We start from the raw sequence: 19,419 nt of genomic DNA on the forward strand, positions 1-19,419 counted from the left end.
AGCTTGGTCAGTCTTCTCTGTCTGCTGCACTTTCGGACCTATCATTTGTCTCTGATGCTGATCATGATCTTGCACTTATTCGTTAGTCTTCTCGGATAAGATAAACTCCACAAGATCTAGAGGACTATCATTGTTTTCCCACTACTATGTCCTTAGTTGAAACACAGTCCTATCGTAAGGCTTGTACTAACCCTTTTTGGTAGCAAGCTATGGATGAGGAACTTCAGGCATTAGACAAGACTCGCACTAGGAGTATGTTGATCTACCACCTGGAAAGAAACCTATTGGATGTAAGTGGATCTATAAAATCAAGACCTGCTCTAATGGATCTGTCGAACGTTATAAGGCTCGTCTGGTGGTCAGAGGGTATTCAAAGGAATATGGTATTGACTATAAGGAAAAATTCGCTCCAGTTGCACGAATGACATCTGTCTGGAGTCTATTAGCCGTAGCAGCTACCAGGCAGTGACTCCTTCTTCAAATGGATGTTAAGAATGCCCTCTTCAATGGCACACTGTCTGAGGAAGTGTATATGCAGCCACTATCTGGCGTACCTTCTCCACCAAACAAGGTCTGTCTTCTTCACTGTGCATTATATGGGCTCAAGCAAGCTCCTCGTGCCTGGTTTGCAACCTTCAACTCTACAGTTACTGCTTGGACTTTCCTCCAGCGCGTTTGATTCCGCTCTATTTACTTGAAAAACTTTTCGTGGACTTGTTATCCTTCTGTTATATGTGGATAATATGATCATTACTAGTGATGATCCTCAGGCTATTTCAGATCTTCGACGCTATCTAGGAGAACATTTTGAGATGAAAGATCTGGGGCCGCTCAGTTACTTCCTTGGTCTTCAGGTCTCATCATGCTCTAATGGATACTACCTATCTCAAGCGAAATATGCATCAGATTTGTTAGCCCGTTCAGGAATCATTGATTCTGCCACATCACCGACACCGTTGGATTCCAATGTCTGTCTAACCTCTTTTGATGGTGTTCCCCTCCATGATCCAACACTGTATAGACAACTGGTTAGCAACCTTATATATTTAACAATAACTCGTCCAGACATAGCCTATGTGGTTTATATTGTCAGTCAGTTCATGTCCAGTCCCCGCACTATCCATTTCACAGTTGTCCTTCGTATTCTGCGTTATGTTAAAGTTACGCTAGAACATGGACTTCAATTCTCCTCTAAATCCTCTTTGGTTCTGTCTGGATATTCTGAGGTTGATTGGGTAGGTGATCCTACGAATAGATGGTCTACCATAGGTTACTATTTTTATTTGGGTGATTCTCTTATCTCTTGTCGGAGTAAGAAATAAACGGTTGTTTCTCGATCCAGCACTGAATTGGAGTATCGTGCACTTACTGATGCAACCTCAGAGGTCATGTGGTTGTGCTGGCTCTTGGCTGACATGAGGGCTCCTCAAAATTCTGACACTATTCTTCACTATGACAATCATAGTACCATTCAGATAGCACATAATGATGGTTTTCATGAACGGACAAAGCATATAGAGACTGACTGCCATTTTGTCCGCCATCATCTTCAAAACTCTACTCTGCGCCTTCAATCAATACCTACAATTGAGCAACCGACCGACATCTTTACCAAAGCCCTTCCTTTTGAACGTTTTCTTCAGCTACTGTGCAAACTCAAGTTGGTTTCTACCCTCCCACCTTGAGTTTGAGGGAAGATGTTAAATTGTAAACTACTTTTGTTAGGATTTTCAAGTTGCAAAGTCAAGTGTCCTTTTGTTAGATAGTGGAGCTTTGTTGGGAGATTCTTGTTAGCTAATTTTAGTGTTGTACCAAGCTATTTATATCTATACAAAAATCTTCCATTTAGATCTTGTTTTTTATAAAAAGAGAGAATAAACGGGGACCGGGGGGGGGAGGAGATGAATGGGAAAAAAGGATATAAAATAGTTAACAAAGTACCATGCCATGAAGAATGAGAGAGGGAAGAAGTAAGAGGAAGATGAATGGAGAAAACAAAAGATAGAAAAAAAAAATAGTTCAAAATACCATTTTGGGCTCTACTTTCAATCATCCAAATTTTGTTAAATACTCTCTCCCCTTCTAATTTCATCTCTTTTTTATTACAACAATTGTAGAGATAGAAGACTGAGTCTTTGACTTCAAGAGAGAAAACCATGTTAATATCCTTGGACTAAGCTCACGTTGACTAGTAAATTCATATATTTATAATATGTACTTCATAGTTATTTTTCTATTATAGCTGAGAATATAATTTTTGTACCCATGTTGCATTGGATAAATATACACTTCAAATATATATAATCTGGAGATGGGAGATTGATCCGTCATTTTTTCTTCTCTTTTTTCATTTTTTCTTTCTTCTTCTTCTTTATTTATATATATATGTGTGTGTGTATGTATATATGTATATATGTATATATGTATATATAGGAGGAATCAAAGAGTTTGTTTTTATATAAATGACCATTTTCAAAGTGATTTTATGATTGATGACCCACCTCTCATGAATTGAATTATAATCTTATGTTTACGTCACATCCCACTATCGCTTTTCTATAATGTACCGCATTAGGGATGACCATATCTATGTAGTACTAACGTCATCTCTATCACGATCTCCATTTTTCTATTGTGTTTCCCTTATTTTGCTCAAGGTTCTTGTATTTTTGGGTGAGAAAAATAAGATCGTGATAAGGATAGATCGCATTAGAGCTAAAAATAGCCATCCCTAATGCTATACATTAGAATGTGTACAGTTAGTTTGTTGTGTTTTCGTTAATTTTCTCACAAGTTGTTGTGTTTGGATAAAAGAAATTAGAAACCGTGATATGGATAGTCATCGCATTAGAGTTACAATAGATATGGCCTTCTACGCGATACATTATGAAAAACGGTAGTGGGGTTTGATGTAAGTAGAAGGTTAGAATTCATATATTTGTAGGGGTGGATCATCAATCATAAGCACACTTGGAAAAGGGTCATCCATACAAAACCCTCAGGAATCAAACATTTATCTTCAATGTTAATAGTACATTTATCTTTTATTTTTGCACAAAATACATTTATATCCATGAAATTTAGACCCGATGTCTATTTGGATTGTTTCAAATTATTGCGATTTTTTTCCTTTTCTTTTTTTGTTTGTACAATCAGGATAGTAGGATTAAAACCATAGACTCTTTTGACTGTTAACACATCCATATACGAGTTAGTTATGCTCGCTTTGACAAATTATTGCTAACTTGAACATAACTTAATTAGTTAAGACATTATAACCTCAACTAAAAGGTTTATATCTCCTTTTGACCATTATTGAACTCAAAAGAAAAAAAAAAAAAGTGAGGCAAATTGTTATTTCACCAATGGGAAAATAAAATAAGAAAAAGAGAGAGAAGAAAAAAGGATGAAGAAAGAAAAACAAAAATATATTTAAAGACAAGGTTTTAAATGAAAACGTAAATGGTCGCAGTCTCAATCTTATGAAAATGTCGATAAAATGTCAATATCAATGGATATTTTTTTAAAAAAATATTAAATATTTATATTAATAAATAAGCATTCATGTTTTCGTAAATAAGTTAAGATTTCTTTTATTATGAAGATTATTTTGTTGGTATTTTGTCATAGTAAACTTTTTTACTATACAGTAAAAATGTAATATCAAATCAGGAATGAGTGTACCTGAGGTTAGAATAGAGGATCGAATGACTTGACTCCCTTGTTATTTTGGATTGTTTTCAATAATTAGTGTCTGATAGTCTTTGCGTTATATGCATCTCGTGGTACCTTGGTCCAACTTTCCATGGTTTAGAGGTTACATTTTCAAATATTCTTTCATTGTTGGCTTGCTATTCATAATTGGTTGTAGATGCATGATCGTACTAGGTGGTGGTGTTTCAATATCCATAGAGTATCTGTCCTATGTATTGGTGGAGTTAGATTTGGCCATTTATTCTTTTATTGCCTAGTCAAACTATTTAGGGCAAGTCAAACTATTTAGGGCAACATGCTGCTATTGTGGAGAGGATATTCCCATAAGATATCTCATTGAGATACGTTTAAATGGATTGTCACTTGAGTGCAAGTGATAGACTGAGATACAAAATCTAAAAGATCACTTAGTGTGTTACTATCTATCATACTTGATAGATACAATCTTTGTGTTCATGAAGCTACCTCATGTCCTCCCCAAGTGTTTAGTTAGGTTACACGATTTACGATTTTTCTTTGTTGTTCTAATTGACTTGGAACTTTTATGGAGGGGACTCAAGAGGGCTCTTCACATTTTTCCATGAGTTGTGTTTTTTTTTCCTTCATTTGATTTTTTTTCTTTTTGTCATCTCTTTTGAGTGTAGTATTTCTTGTGTCTTGACCTCTAACTATAAAGTTTCTCCTTTTTATTGTAATTCAATACATCTAAAAAAAATTAAACTATGAACATATGAAAATAGTGTACCATCATTTAATACCTTAGTTAGGGAAGAGAGGACGGGAAGTAGCGGATGAGAAACGGAATTATATTAGCCAAACGCGTCGCTATAATTGGAAGCTACTAGCGACCAACTGGCTGGTCCCAATTAAAATTGGATTTTTCACAATAAAGTATTCAAATAAAAATCCTAAATATAAAATCATTGTGAATTATTCAATATTCTTTTCTTTCTCTTTTTTTCTTTTTTTCTTTTAGCCAAAATTATTCAATATTCATTATGAAAGAAACGTAAAAAGAAATTTACTTTTTTCTTCTCTTTTCTTTTCTTTTCCCTCCTACGTCATGGTTGGGTTTTCTTTTTTATTTATTAAAAAAAAAAAAAAAAAGAAGAAGAAGAAAAGCTTTTTGAGTAAGGCAATAAGAAAAGAGTGATGGAAAAAGAAGATAAATTGAGTGAGGTATCTGCCTATCCATCTCCAATGGCGGATATTTCGAGATCACTCGGGTCCAGATGGGTCGTATTCTTCTCCAATCTCTTCTTACTCAGCACCCATTTCTCTCTTTCTGATCCCTTCTCTGATCTCGGAATGTTCTCTGATTTCCCTTCTTTCATCCTACTCCCTTCTCTCTAACCTCTTCTCTTTTCCCCATTCGTTTCTGTTTTTGCTTTTGGGTTTTCGTTTCTCTCTCTTCTTCTCAACCTCCCCATGACTGTGGCTGTTGCTATGGCTTCTTGGACTTCTGGGTTTCACTCCATTTCCACTTCTTGGACCCTCAAATCTTCTGAACCCCGTTTTTCTAATGGGGTTTTCACCAAGACCTCCATTGCTTTTCAGACCAAATGTTTCTGCCTACTCCAAAGGGGAAGGTATTACTTTCAATTGCTTGATTTTTTATGTTTCTGTGCTTAATTTTATCATATCCTTTTCAATTGATGATATTTGGGTTGTTGCTTCATGCTTGAATTTCCCATTGCATGTAACAATAATACGTTTCTGAATTTCTCGCTGGTTAGTTAGTAGAATTTAACAAGACCCAGTTGTTCTCTGTTAACTAAGATGTTGTTGATGTGAAATCACTACTAGATTTTAAGATGAAGCAGATAAATTATGTGAATTATTAATGTTAATCAATTGGGGGAGAAAATTACATAACAAGGATTAGAACACAGTGACTTCTAGTTAGTACTATGTTAGTTTGTTATTAATTCCAAAATCTTAAGCTAATTGGTTATTAGTCATTGCATTTTCAGCTGTAAGGGTTTTGATAAATTGAAGACTATTATGATTTCTTTCACTTTGAAAAATGTATCTTGGTTTCTTCATTAATTCCTGCTAGAGGGTTTCTTTTATTCCGTTTGTTGTGGAGGGATTTGTGGAGGGATTGCATTTTTGTAAAGTTATGTTTATAAGTTTGCTACCGATCCTTATCCAGATGGTCTTCTTCCAACATGAAGAGCATTCCACGAGCATCATCAGCTACAGCTGTTGAGGTACTAAAGGTATCGATGCATATGATTTGCCATTGTTGCATGCTTGTTCTTAATTTTTGTTGGACCTCTCTCTCTCTTGGGAGTGGTTGCACAACAGGATGGAAGTAACGGTGATACTGATACAATTCCAACGCCCATAGTTATAATAGACCAGGACTCTGATCAAGATGCAACTGTGGTGGAGATAACCTTTGGCGATCGGCTTGGAGCTCTTCTCGACACGGTAAAAAGCTAATTTTTCATATTACCAAAGTCATCTTTAGCATTCCATTCCTTAGACCTTCTTTGTAGGTTATGATACCAAAGGATAAGCTTTCTGAGTTGTCTTGTTTTGTTGTCATTTCCTATGATACCCATTAAAAGTGCATTGTTTATAGATGAATGCTCTGAAAAACCTGGGGCTGAATGTTGTCAAGGCAAATGTCTTTTTGGATTCTTCTGGAAAACACAACAGATTTTCCATCACAAAAGCGTAAGTATTGACTTATTACACTTACACGCTCCATGCCTGTCTTTTACATTACTGAATGATAGGTTGTCATAGTAGTGGGTTACTAGAATTTTGAATATGGTCTATAATTTCTATCAGAATGGTAAAAACTATTGTATTCATCATTGATTGTTTTTATATACATGGCTATGCTAGTTGGTTGGAAGGTAAAGTTGGAGCAATGTGTTAAAAAAATGATAAATACTCCTCAAAACTCAAGGACAGTGTACAAAATATAACAGATCATGTTCAAGTAAGGTCATAAAATAGTTATAAATTTTTCTTCCAAACTCTTTGTAGTATATCAATATGATACGGCAATAGTGGATTGGCATAGGCAACCCTTCGGTTATGTGGACCTTCCAAACGTGAACATCAATACTTTGGATTAGATTTGGACTTAAAGTTTCATTGTGATTTTGATTTTTGATTGCTTTGCTACTATGCAGAGATACTGGAAGAAAGGTAGATGATCCGGAGTTGCTCGAGGCAATTCGTTTGACAATTATAAATAACTTGATTGAGTATCATCCGGTATGATCTTATCGAGACTCATTCCTGGATCTAGAGATAAAATTTTGGTGGATCTCTATTTAGAAACCTGCTTTGGTAAGTCCCTAAATTTTAAGTTGGTGGTTCAGGAATCAAGTGCTCAGTTAGCAATGGGAGCAGCCTTTGGAGTCATGCCACCGCAGCAACAGGTCTTGAATAACTTTCCATTTCAAAACTGCTTATACTATGGAGCTTTTTCTACATACTACATATGCTGTTGCATGATTGCCTGATAGGACAGTGAGTAGAAACTTGCAGAACATTTTCCCTTTGTATCAGAGATAAGAGTATGCTTTCCTGTTTTACTTCTTGAGGCTTGTCCTGTCACTCGATCGAACTATTTGTTTCAACATTTAATATTCATCATTTCCTAGCTTTTATACTTCCATTGTTACTGAATCGTGGATCCGTTTGGTAGGTTACTTGATTGAAATGATGTTTGCTCCTTTGCCTGATTTATTATATGTTATAATTTCTCAGGTTGATGTGGACATTGCTACACACATCAGCATACAAGACGACGGTCCTGACCGAAGGTAATGCTCATCTAGTCTGTTTCCTTTGTTAGCAATGGGGAAAAAATAATTGGCATAATGTGAATGATTTTCGTTAATTCACTTACAAACTTATCAATTCGGCATATATGAAGTGAGTACAAATTTTCAATTCTTTTCCTTCTCTTTACAGCTTACTGTATGTGGAGACAGCTGATCGACCGGGATTATTAGTGGATCTTGTGAAGATTATCACCGACATAAATGTTGCAGTTGAATCTGGAGAATTCGACACTGAGGTGACTATTTTCAGTATTAAATTTTCAGACCTTAAAAGTTACTTAACTTCCATGGTAATTGCAAGTTTCTTTGTCCTGGCTACAGGGATTGTTGGCTAAGGCCAAGTTTCATGTCAGCTATAGGGGCAAAGCCCTCATCAAACCTCTTCAGCAGGTTGGTAATCTATTTAGATTTCGGATTTACGATGTACAATGTTGTTGGTTACTGAAACCAATGGAGGATTTATGTCGAATTTTACAGGTTATTTCAAATAGTTTACGATATTTCTTGAGGCGACCTACGACAGAGGAGGCGAGTTTTTGAGCCGAGTGAGGTAAACCAAAACCAGGATAATTAGACTACAAGAAATATTGTGCAGTCATGGTGTACCATTTACGCCCTGTTGTTGTTGTAACATACCTTACCATGCTCATTCATACTAGATTTGAACCACAACATTCACGTTATGAATTCGCAAGAGATGTTCGAGTTTGTTGTTTAATACTCGACCATGTCACAATGTATTCGACTTTGATCGTTTGATACTTTGACAGAACACATTGCAAGATAAATCTTAAATCTTTTGGTTTTGAACAAGGAAAGAAGAAAAAAAATTTGTTTGCTAAAACTTGTATATATATATATATAGTACACACGTATATAAAGTGCTTCCTAAAGATGACTTGTTAGATAGATCACTGTCAATACTGGAAACCTAAACCAAAAATAAATAAATAAATAAAAACTATTAAACAATTGCAATTTTTATTCACCAAGTGATCTCTCTTTTTTTTTTATCTTTTTTCTTTTTTTTTTTTAGTTTATCTTATTTACTAGGATATGATATGCATAATGAGTTAAAGTACCATTATGCTCTGGGACTTGTAAAATTTTAGTCTATATATGGTCAATGGCCCAGTCATTTGAACTAAGGGTAATTTTTCTAAATAGAAAAGATGTCAAACTATTTATTGAAATACAAAAAAATAAAATCGATAGATTTTTATTAGCGTCAAAATATAGGTATTGATAGATTCTATATAAAAAATATTAAAATTTTATTATTTTAGGTAAATAATTTTTTTTTTTTTTTTTTTGTAAACCCCTTATTTTAAATCACTATTGTTTAAAAATTGGAAAAAGGAAAATTAAATGGGTTAAATTTTTCGTAACTGATGACTTTTTCTCTATAACTCTGCAAATTTCAATATATATATTAATAAAAAAAACAGGTTTATTAGGGTCCTCTTTTAATAATAAAGAAAAAAATAAAGATTCATAAGTTTACTATACTAGGTTTAGATTTCATAAACCTGGCTCTTTTTGTTGTTTGGTTATTATAAAAAGAAATCCTACTAATTTATTTATTTATTTATTAATAGAATATATGGGAAGATGAAGAGCGTTAGAGAGAAAAATCAAGAATTATAGAAAATATGACACATTATTTTTTTCCTTTTTCCTTTTCCTTTTCCTTTTCCTTTTCTCGAATTTTGATTACAAAACTACAACAATGAGCATAATAGAAAATTACTCTAATTTTCTCTTAATTTTACAATATATTTGTATTTTTTTATATATATTTGTTATATTATAAATTTATGGTATATTAATTAATAAAAAAAAATGTATAATATTATTTCATTCCATATTTATATTTCATAAATATATGATATACTTAAGAATATGAGGTATATATTCTTGTTCCATTGCATTTTTATATTTCTTAAATGTGGAATATTTAATAATATGAGTTATATAACTCAAAAAAAAAAAAAAAACTTTTGATTCACATATATAAGCACAGTATATACGTTGGATTAAAAAATACACATAAAAGAAAAAGGCTATGATAAAAAATTGTTAAAGAAATATATAAAACTACAATTATTATGAAAAGCCCCAAAATTGTTTAAGAATCCACAAATCTCTCTTCGGACCAAAGCATGAGCCATTGAATTGGATTGGACCTACGAGGAACATGCAAGAAAGAGGCTTTTTGAAAAGAGGTAAGAATGTTAGTAATTCATAAAGCTCCTAGACTTGAAATTGGACCCTTAAACTTATAATAATTGTAGAAATTGGACCCATAAATGATAAAAATTAAACTCTCAAATTTATATAAATATTACAATTTATGCAATTATGTAAGTTTGAAGGTCCAATTTGGCCAAATTTTAGCACTTATAAGTTTGAGAGCTTAATTGAAAGTTTAACCGTATAATTGCAACTATTGCTACACTTTAAGGGTGGTTTTTGTAATTTATCCAATTTAATTTTCAACATATATATTAATTACACAATTGAACATTCAATATTTCACTTTTACTTAACCAATAGTGCATACAATATAACACAAATTCATATATACAGAAATTAGCAAAGACAAATAATATACGTAAATTACACAAGATTAAAAAAAACGTATATATAATTTTTTAAAAAAAACATATATGTAAAAATTACACAAGGAGATGATTAAAGAAAAACTGTCTATTATCGTAGTTAAATAATAAAATAATATACATTTAGTGAATATCTAAACATGGAAAATTAAATTAAATTAAATTATACCATTAAAATATAAAATGAACAACTTGAGGGTAAATTTGAAATAAAAGATCTGCAGGATTTTGAGTAATACGAAAGCTGAAAATTTTCTTCTAAAAGGACATTTGTGAAATATATATTTGAAATGTTGGTTATTTCTTATTATTTATATTTTTTAAGACAATTTATTTCATAAAAATGTAAGACAAATTTCATATTTAAGCTCTACTGCTATTTTATTATTGATTTTTTTTGAAAATTTGTTATTATCATTAACATTTTGACTATAAATTTTAGAAACAAAATTCATATATTGTATTTTTTTTACATGATGATTGTTATTACTATTTAACCCATTTTGATAATCTAAATTTATGATTTATTAAAAGTATAAGGACTAAAATTGAATAAACTCTAAAGTAAATACATATTTTAACGGTTATGTATGGTCTAGTATTTTAACTGTTGGATTTGAAATCAACTTTTCATATATTTTTTTTATTATTATGGTATTTAAATGGTATCAAATATAATTTTTTATTTAATTATAATAGATCCAATAATTTAAATAAGGGTCAATTTAATTGATTTGAGAAAAAATGTTTTTAAAAAAATCTCACTTTTATTTAAATATTTTTTATAAAAAGTGTTTAAAATATATTTTAAAAACTATTTTAAGTGGTTATCAAACGCTCGTTTTTTTTTTTTTCAAAATGACTTAATTTTTAAATTAAACACTTGAAAATATATTCTAAATACACCCTAAATGAATATAAGAAGGGATTATGGAGTTATTAATGTTGACATTTTCCCTTAAATTCTAAAAACACATAAAAAAAATGCAAAAATTATAAGACAGGTAATTAATACATTTACATGAGTCGAAACTGGAAATCAGTTTCTTCATTTATATGAAAAGATGTAGAGAGCTTTAGGTAGTTCATACAAGTACAACAATTTTCCATATAAAATACAACTTTTTCTTTTTTAAAAAAAGAAAGTAATAACGAGAGAAAGGGAGGGAAAATAAAAATAAAATAAAATAAACTTGCATTATCATTTGGTGTGGGGGTGAAATTGCAAAAGAGAAAAAAGAAATTAATTAATTAGAATTTGGAAAAGCAGCTGCCAACTTTGCCCTCAAGTCCTTCCTCAAGATCTTGCCCGAGGGCGATTTGGGAATTGCATCTATGAAAAACACCCGGTTGATTCTCTTGTAGAAAACCACCTGCACGTATTATTCAAAAATAAATCATCGTTAATATTCCAGAAATATATAATTATTAATCATTGAATAAGTTTTTTACTCCCTTTACTCAGTTTTAAGTCCCAATCTAGAAAGTCAAATCGAGCATAGTACAATTAGCATTCGAGCATATTGGTAACATAAAATTTGCGATCCAAATTTCTCTACCTCCAATTATACTAAAAAGAATCTTCCTCAAAAGAAATATATAAATATATTTTTTATATATAATCTCATTTTATTATATCCTACCGTTACTTTATAATTTTCAAAATTTATTCCAGTATTCTCTAACCCTATCTTAAAAATTTTAGTTAGTTACGATATTACATCTTTGGTTTTATTCATTAAAAAAAAAAAAAAAAAAAAAAGTCTTTGGTTTCAAAATTTAGTTGACAAATAAAGTCTAAAATGCCAATATCCACGAAAATGTGGAAGTTTCGACTTTGAAGAAATATTAATGAAAATATAAATAAAATATTGATCTTGATTAACATTTTTTAAAATAATTAAAATAATATTTCAATCGTAAACAAATATTCTATATTTTTTCGTTAGGTTAATTGTTTATTATTTATATTATATTCACATATTAGTAATAATTTGTGGCTTATTTTGTTATGTTTTACAGATTTTCTGACGATGTAATAGAAATGTCGATTCACCAACTTTTGTATAGATATTAAAGGAACAAATATTTATTAAGATTTTAGTTGGTAACTATTTTGATTTTTAAATGTTTTTTTTTTCAACTTAAAAATGATAGTTTTAAGTAATAAAAAAAACAGAATTTAGATTCTTGAGTAGAAAGGAATAGTACCTGTTTTGAAACAAATTGTTTAATTTCATCCTCAGTTACTTCAGAATTCTTCAATTTCACAACGAACGCAACGGGAACCTCTCCAGCTTGTTCATCTTTCATTCTACAAATCAATTCACACACCAAAAAAAAAATAATAATAAATAAACCCATGGACGACTTTTCACTAATCGGAATCCAAATTCAATTGATTCTTACGGTACGACGGCGGCATCAGAGATCACCGGATGAGTCAGCAACAGAGCTTCCAGTTCCGCCGGAGCCACTTGAAATCCCTTGTACTTTATCAGTTCCTTCAACCGATCCACAATGAAGAGCTCGTCTTCGTCGTCGATGAATCCGATATCGCCGGTGTGCAACCAGCCGTCCTTGTCGATTGTGGCCGCCGTCGCCTCCGGATTGTTGAGATACCCTTTCATGATTTGATCGCCTCTGATGCAGATCTCTCCCGGCGTGTTTCGAGGCAATGAGCTGCCGGTTTCGGTGTCGACGATCTTCATCTCGGCGTTTCTGACGACGGTGCCGCAGGCGCCTGGTTTCATCGGAAATGGCTCCTTTGCAAATGCTAAACCCATTGTTAGTACTGGACCCGCCTCCGTCATTCCGTACCCCTACAATCAACGTAATTTCTCTCTATATCAAATCTTTATGATCCAATGACTACCATTCTGCCACGTTGAAAAATATTTCTCTAAACATGAATTTTCATTAATTTAAAGTTCAATCCTCCCAAATTTAAATTGTGTCTAAACGGTTCTTAACTTTTAAAATGTTCAATAAATTTTATTTGGTTTGTTTTCTCTCAATAAATTTTACATTCGTTATATATGGATTATGTTTTATACTTTTAGATTCAAAGTTTAAGAAATATGTATTTGATAGAAAATTGTGATTCAAACCATGCCATTTCTAAAGATAACATTTTTATGTTTTTGTTGTATCAACATTTTAAATTTTAAATTTTAAAGCACATAATTATTTTAAATAAATATATGAGCATTTAAAAATATAGTATGTCATATTATAAACTTAACTAATCTTTTAAAATTAAAATATGTATTATATCATGTATGGTAAATTATATAATATTACAAAATAATAATTAAATAAATTTTTTAACATACAATATATATGTTCATAAATAATTTAATAATAATTTATTGTCTACTAATATTTACATAGATAACTACGACTAATTTTATGATTTATAAAATAATATTAAAAAAAATTTAAACAATTATTTAAATTAGAACCTAATTTTTGAATTTACTATCAAACATATATTTAAAAATATAAAATACAACTCTTTTCATTGAATCCATTATTTTCAAATTCTCTACTGAACATATCCTAAGTTTATGACAATTTTCTTTTAGTTTTTTAAAATCATTGGATTTATAAAATGTTTGAAAAAAGCGGCTCACGTAAATTTATGGATGGAAGTAATATTTATAAATACTTTCCAAAAACCCAATCATTATTGAATGAATTTAAAATTTCAATGTCTTTTGTCTAATAAGTCTTACATATTTAAATTTTAAAACATTAAGATAAAAAGTTAAATTTTATGTTTAATAGAACTCTAATCTTCCAATTTTTTCATTTAGTAGGTTCATGAATTTTAAAAAACTTTTCCCCATTAATCATACAATTAATTTGAAGATAACACTTATTAATTTCCACATTTGTTATATATTTTTAGGGTAATTATTTTAAATGGTAAAACTTTTAAAAATATTTTCAAGTATGTCATTGTTTACTAGTGATGGATTAGGATAGACATCTATCACTATATGTCTATTGTGGTCTTTTACTAATAATATTTTGTTATATTTTTTTTTATTTAAAAACAATCATATTTTTTAATTGGCGTAAGAAGATGAAATTAGTTTTAGTGTAACTCAATGTCAGAAGAGATGTTAGAACCTCCACTCTTATCTTTTTCCTATTCTTATTAGTAAATAACGTCTGAAAGCAAAGACATTTGAACCAATAACTCCCATCGTATGAAAGCGATATTCTGACCAAGTAAAAATTGTGTTAAAACTCAAAAGTACTTTGATTCAACTTCCTATTTTTTATTCTAAGCTTTTAGGTGAAAACTTTACCAAGTTGATTTTTGCTTTTTGTTGTTGGTGAGTGGTTGTTTAGGTGGACGAAACCTTTCAAGTACAAATAAGGAAATGCAAAAATAATAATAATAATAATAATAATAATAATAAAATAATAAAATAATAATAAATAAAAAAAAAAAAATTACATGGAGTCTTTTGATTTGACTTAGGTGTCATTTAGTCTCTAGTCAAGTCTCTCTTCACATCATCAATTTTGACTAATTATCATTATATATAAAAAAAGATGTTTCTTTACTAAATACCAACTAAAAGAATCTTAATTACATTAAATAAACACTATCTCCATGATTAAATCTGAGTCCTTTTTCAATAAAATAAATACATGTAAATTATCCTTAAACTATACTATTAATTATTAAAGATTAAATTATAAATTTAATATCTAACCTTTAAATATATTTTATTTTTTAACTTAAAAAATTTAAATTATAAATTTGGTTTCCAATATTTAAAAAAATTATAATTTAGTCTCTACGATTCGATAAAATACACATAAATAGTTGATATGGTAGAGATTATGTACGAACATTTTATCAAATTATAAAGATAATTTATAAGATTTTATAAAATCATAATAACTAAGTTTCAACTAAAATCACAGAGATTGAATGAATGTTAAAGCTTTAAAAATAGTAATAAACCTTAGAATTTTCAACTTATTCCTAAAATTTAAAAGGTGGGTCAAACTTGTGTGTAACCCCCCCCGTCTTTTTTGCATCTCATTTCAACACATATAGAAAAATTGAGAAAAATATATTTTAATAATAATAATAATAATAAAAAGGAATTTGAACAACATACGATGGGCTTGAAGTTTTTTTTTTTTTTTTTCTCTTTTAAAATTAAAATGTCAAATAAATATTTGTATTAAACCTTTTAATAAAATCATAGAACAATTGAAAGTCACGCCAAATTTAAGATTTAAAAAATATATGAGACAAAATTTAAATTTTCTCAACATGAAAAGATGATGAAGTAAACCGATAATTAAAAGTATGTGGAGGTTTGGTTCTTCTATCTCGGGTGTTTAATCTAATATGTATGTAAAAAATATCCGATAATTAAAATTATTAAAAATTATGAAATTGTAGTACCTGGCCGAGCACAGCCTTAGGAAACTTAGCTCTCACGGTATCTTCAAGCTCCTTCCCAAGCGGAGCGCCGCCGCATTTAATCACTCTGATCGACGAAAGATCATACTTCTCAAGCTCCGGCGACTTCGCAATTGCCAAAACAATCGGTGGGACAATCGGCGCAATCGACACTCTATATTTCTCCACCAATTGTAAAAGCAAACCGATCTCAAATTTCGGCATAATCAAAATCGTAGTTCCAGCTCGTAATCCACAGAGCAAAACCGAATTAAGCGAATAAATATGAAACAACGGTAAAACGCACAGAATCACATCCTCATTTCGATAATACAGATTCGGATTTTCACCATCCACTTGCTGAGCCACACTCGTAACCAAACTTTTATGTGTGAGCATCACTCCTTTCGGTAATCCGGTAGTTCCAGAGGAATACGGCAGCGCAACGACGTCGTCTGGATCGATCTCTACCGTCGGAATATCTCGTTCGTCGGCTTTAATTAGATCGCCGAACCATAAACAACCGTCCGGTGGAGAATCGACGGTCATGATTTTGACGTCAGGTAATTCCTCTGTTATTTCCTTTACTTTTTCGTAATATGATGAGTGTGTTAGGATCAATTTCGCTTTCGATCCTTTTGCTTGCTTTGCGATTTCTTGTGCTGTGAAGAAAGGATTCGCCGCCGTCATAATTGCGCCGAGGTATGAGGCACCGAGAAAAGTGAAGACGAATTCCGGCGAATTTGGGAGGAGGAGCATAATTACATCGCTTTTTGTAATTCCGAGTTTGTTTAGTCCGGCGGCGACTTTGCGAGCGGAGAGATCGACATCGTTGTAGGTGAAGGATTCGCCGGTGACGCCGTTGATTAGACAAGTCCGGTCGCCGATTTTGGCGGCGTTTTCGTGTAGGCAGTAGGAATGCAGAGGAAGGTGCTTTGGAATGTAGATGTCCGGTAGTTTTGACCGGAAAATGACGTCATTCTGAACTGTTTCAATGCCCATTTCAATGCCCAAAGAAGAAGAAGAAGAACAGATAAAACTTTTTTTTTTATTATTATTTTTTTTATTTTGAAGGTTTTATTGTTCTTCTGAGTTCAAAGAGGGGAAATTTGAGTTGAAGATATAGGGAGTTGGATTGAGGAAGGGACAAAAATTGGGGGTTGGTGAGGGACTAAATGGGAAATTTGAAATTTTATTTTTATTTTTGTATTAATAATCATTAGTTCTCAAAATTACTGATATAGTAGATGCATGAACAAAATTGTTTTAGTACTACTCATTTTTGTAACGTATTTTATTGGAATTTCACGTTGTTGTAATAAAGTTTTTTATCCTTTATTTCATTAATAAATATGTAAGTTTTTTCATAAAAATAATAATAACAAGTATGATTAATTAATGTAAAAGAATGAAAGGAACCTATCCAAGTTTTTAGTTTGAAATTGACGAAGATTCGAATTCCTAAACTATGGTCGGTGTTGGCTTCTTTTAAATGAAAATTTTAATAATTAAATGTTAATTTGAGTACTTAAAAAAATAGTGTCAATTTGATAATTGAGCAAAGTTATTATTATTATTATTATTATTTGGCCATATAAAGTGAAAATTTGGAACTTATGATCTTTTGATCAATAGTGTTTATATTATGTGAGTTAAGTTATGTTTATATGGTCTCTTATGATTAAAATGGATTGAATCCCCTTTGTTTTGAAAATTTATTATTGAAAATGGGGGTTGGTGACAGGCTTAAAGGGAATTTTGAAAATTTATATATGTATTATTTTAGCTTAAAGGGAATTTTGAAAATTTATATATGTATTATTTTATTTGTTACAATTGTATTTTGAATCATTAGTTTTCAAAATTATGGATTTTAGTAGATGCATGAAGGAAATTGTTCGAGTGTTATTCATTTTTGTAAACTATTTTATAGGAATTTGAGGTTGTTGTAAAGTTTTTTTATCCTTTATGTCATTAATAAAATATGTATGTTTTTATAATAATAATAATAATAAGTATGTCAGCTTTGTTGTGGTATATACGTGTTTAATTCTTAAGGATTTCTTTAATGATTAGTTAATGTAAATTAACGATAAGGATTACGATTATTTTAAATTTTTTATTTTCAACGGAGATTCAAACTCCTATTTTAATCAATTGAACTAGGATCGGTGTTGGTTCTTTTAAATTAAAATTTTAAAATTAGGTTTTATTAAAAAAAAAAAGAGAGAGAATGTCAATTTAAAATTGAGCATAACACATTAGATTGGACTTTATGATTTGTTTCTATAATATGTAAGGTGAGAGATTTAAATCTGTGACCTATTGATCGATAGTTTATATATTATATTAATTGAATTATGTTCATGCTGGTTTTTTACGATGAAAGTTAATTTCTTCTTCTTTGTTTATTAAAAAATAAATAAATAATAAAATTTTAGATAGTAAAATAGAATATGAATTTTAAAAAACCAAAACAAAACACACAAGTATTTCAAATATGTTAGGGGAAATGGGACCTTTTTTTTAATTTTTCAAGAGAGAAGAGATTGAAATCTATGAATTATTTTCATTGTAAATAGAAAAAAAAAACAATAGTCAATATTATTCTATTTTTTCCAAATGAAATTTTAAACTAATAGTTAGCTGCAATGAAATTTCAAACAAAATTTAAAAAATTAAAATAAGAGAGAAAGTGTGTATATAGAGAGGAATTATATATTAAAAAACCTATGCTGATAAGTAAGAGAGAGTGCATGAGAAGCAATATTTGAATGAGTATAAAATATGTAAAGATAATCCATTAGAAAAAGAAATTGAAAAGTGAGATCTTGGAGAGAAAAAAGTAGGTGTAAGATCAGGAGATTAGTGAGATGAAAAAAAACAAAAAACAAAAATTAAAATATCATTTTGGTCTTTAAATTTTGAAGTTCGTTCAATTTTAGTCCATATATTTTCAAGAAATCTTAAATTTAGTTCTTACTACATGTTTGTTTATTGTTTTACTTTTTTGTCAAATTTTTTAGGTTATCTATTAGTGTTTTCACTATAAATTTTGAAAATATATTGACATATTATAAATTATTACCCGAAAATTATCATTATTATCAAAGTAAGTTCAATAAAAATAAACTAGAATGAACTAAATTTAAGATTTATTAAAAATATAAAAACTAAAATAGACATTTGAAAGTATAAGGATTGAAATTGAACAAAATTAGATGCATTAAAATTATATATATATATATATATATATATATATATATATATATATATATATATATATATATATATAAAAAGACAAAACTATTCATTTTAACTGTAAAGTATATCTATCAATTGAGTTATACTCCTCCTTTTTAAAGCAAAAGTAAGAAGTGTGTGACATTACAAATGCAAGGCTAAATCCAATGTCTTTAATAAATAAGTTCAAATAATTAATTAACTAATAAAAACATAAACCCTCTACCAACATATCAGAAATTTGAATTCCTGTGATTTAACATGTTGTTGGACCAAAAAAAGAAATTTTATATAATAAGATATTGAATTAAAATTTGTTTAGCAAGTCAAAAAATTTTTTGTTTTATATTTCATAAGTCTGTGTTTTAAATATATATAATTCTTAAACTTTCAATCATTGACTTATTCAACATTTTTTTAAAAAAAATTATAAACATATCAAACATTGCACAGACTTTTAAATGGTGTCTAAGAATTTAGAGATCTATTAAACACAACTCTAAATGTTGCCCGTTGTAAACTTATAATTTAATTAGTTGATTACTAATATATTAAAATACCAATTTGGTTCTTGAACTTTTAGTTCAATCTC

General features: G+C 30.0%; 2 protein-coding genes across 3 annotated transcripts; one reads left to right on the plus strand and one right to left on the minus strand.

The window, feature by feature from the left end:
- Positions 1-4,780: 4,780 nt before the first annotated feature.
- ACR11 (uridylyltransferase-like protein) lies at positions 4,781-8,370 on the plus strand. 2 transcript variants are annotated; one of them, XM_090306868.1, is made up of 10 exons: positions 4,781-5,303; positions 5,870-5,936; positions 6,025-6,150; positions 6,305-6,399; positions 6,867-6,951; positions 7,059-7,118; positions 7,450-7,505; positions 7,657-7,762; positions 7,848-7,916; positions 8,004-8,370. In XM_090306868.1, the coding sequence occupies exons 1-10, from the start codon at positions 5,143-5,145 to the stop codon at positions 8,064-8,066; spliced, it is 888 nt and encodes a 295-aa protein (XP_090162994.1). In that variant the 5' UTR covers positions 4,781-5,142; the 3' UTR covers positions 8,067-8,370. The 2 variants fall into 2 exon arrangements, with proteins under 2 accessions (XP_090162994.1, XP_038904389.1); XM_039048461.2 differs by having other exon boundaries at positions 5,870-5,927.
- A 2,785-nt stretch (positions 8,371-11,155) lies between these two features.
- LOC120090749 (4-coumarate--CoA ligase 1-like) lies at positions 11,156-16,824 on the minus strand. Its single transcript, XM_039048459.2, has 4 exons — positions 15,588-16,824; positions 12,557-12,969; positions 12,359-12,461; positions 11,156-11,520 (listed from the first exon to the last, which is right to left on the minus strand). Exons 1-4 carry the CDS (start codon positions 16,584-16,586, stop codon positions 11,395-11,397), a joined length of 1,641 nt encoding a protein of 546 aa, XP_038904387.1. The 5' UTR covers positions 16,587-16,824; the 3' UTR covers positions 11,156-11,394.
- Positions 16,825-19,419: the final 2,595 nt, after the last annotated feature.

The sequence above is a fragment of the Benincasa hispida genome, chromosome 11, assembly GCF_027475165.1.
Source record: "Benincasa hispida cultivar pf3 chromosome 11, pf3_genome.v1.1, whole genome shotgun sequence".
Classification (NCBI taxonomy): domain Eukaryota; kingdom Viridiplantae; phylum Streptophyta; class Magnoliopsida; order Cucurbitales; family Cucurbitaceae; genus Benincasa; species Benincasa hispida.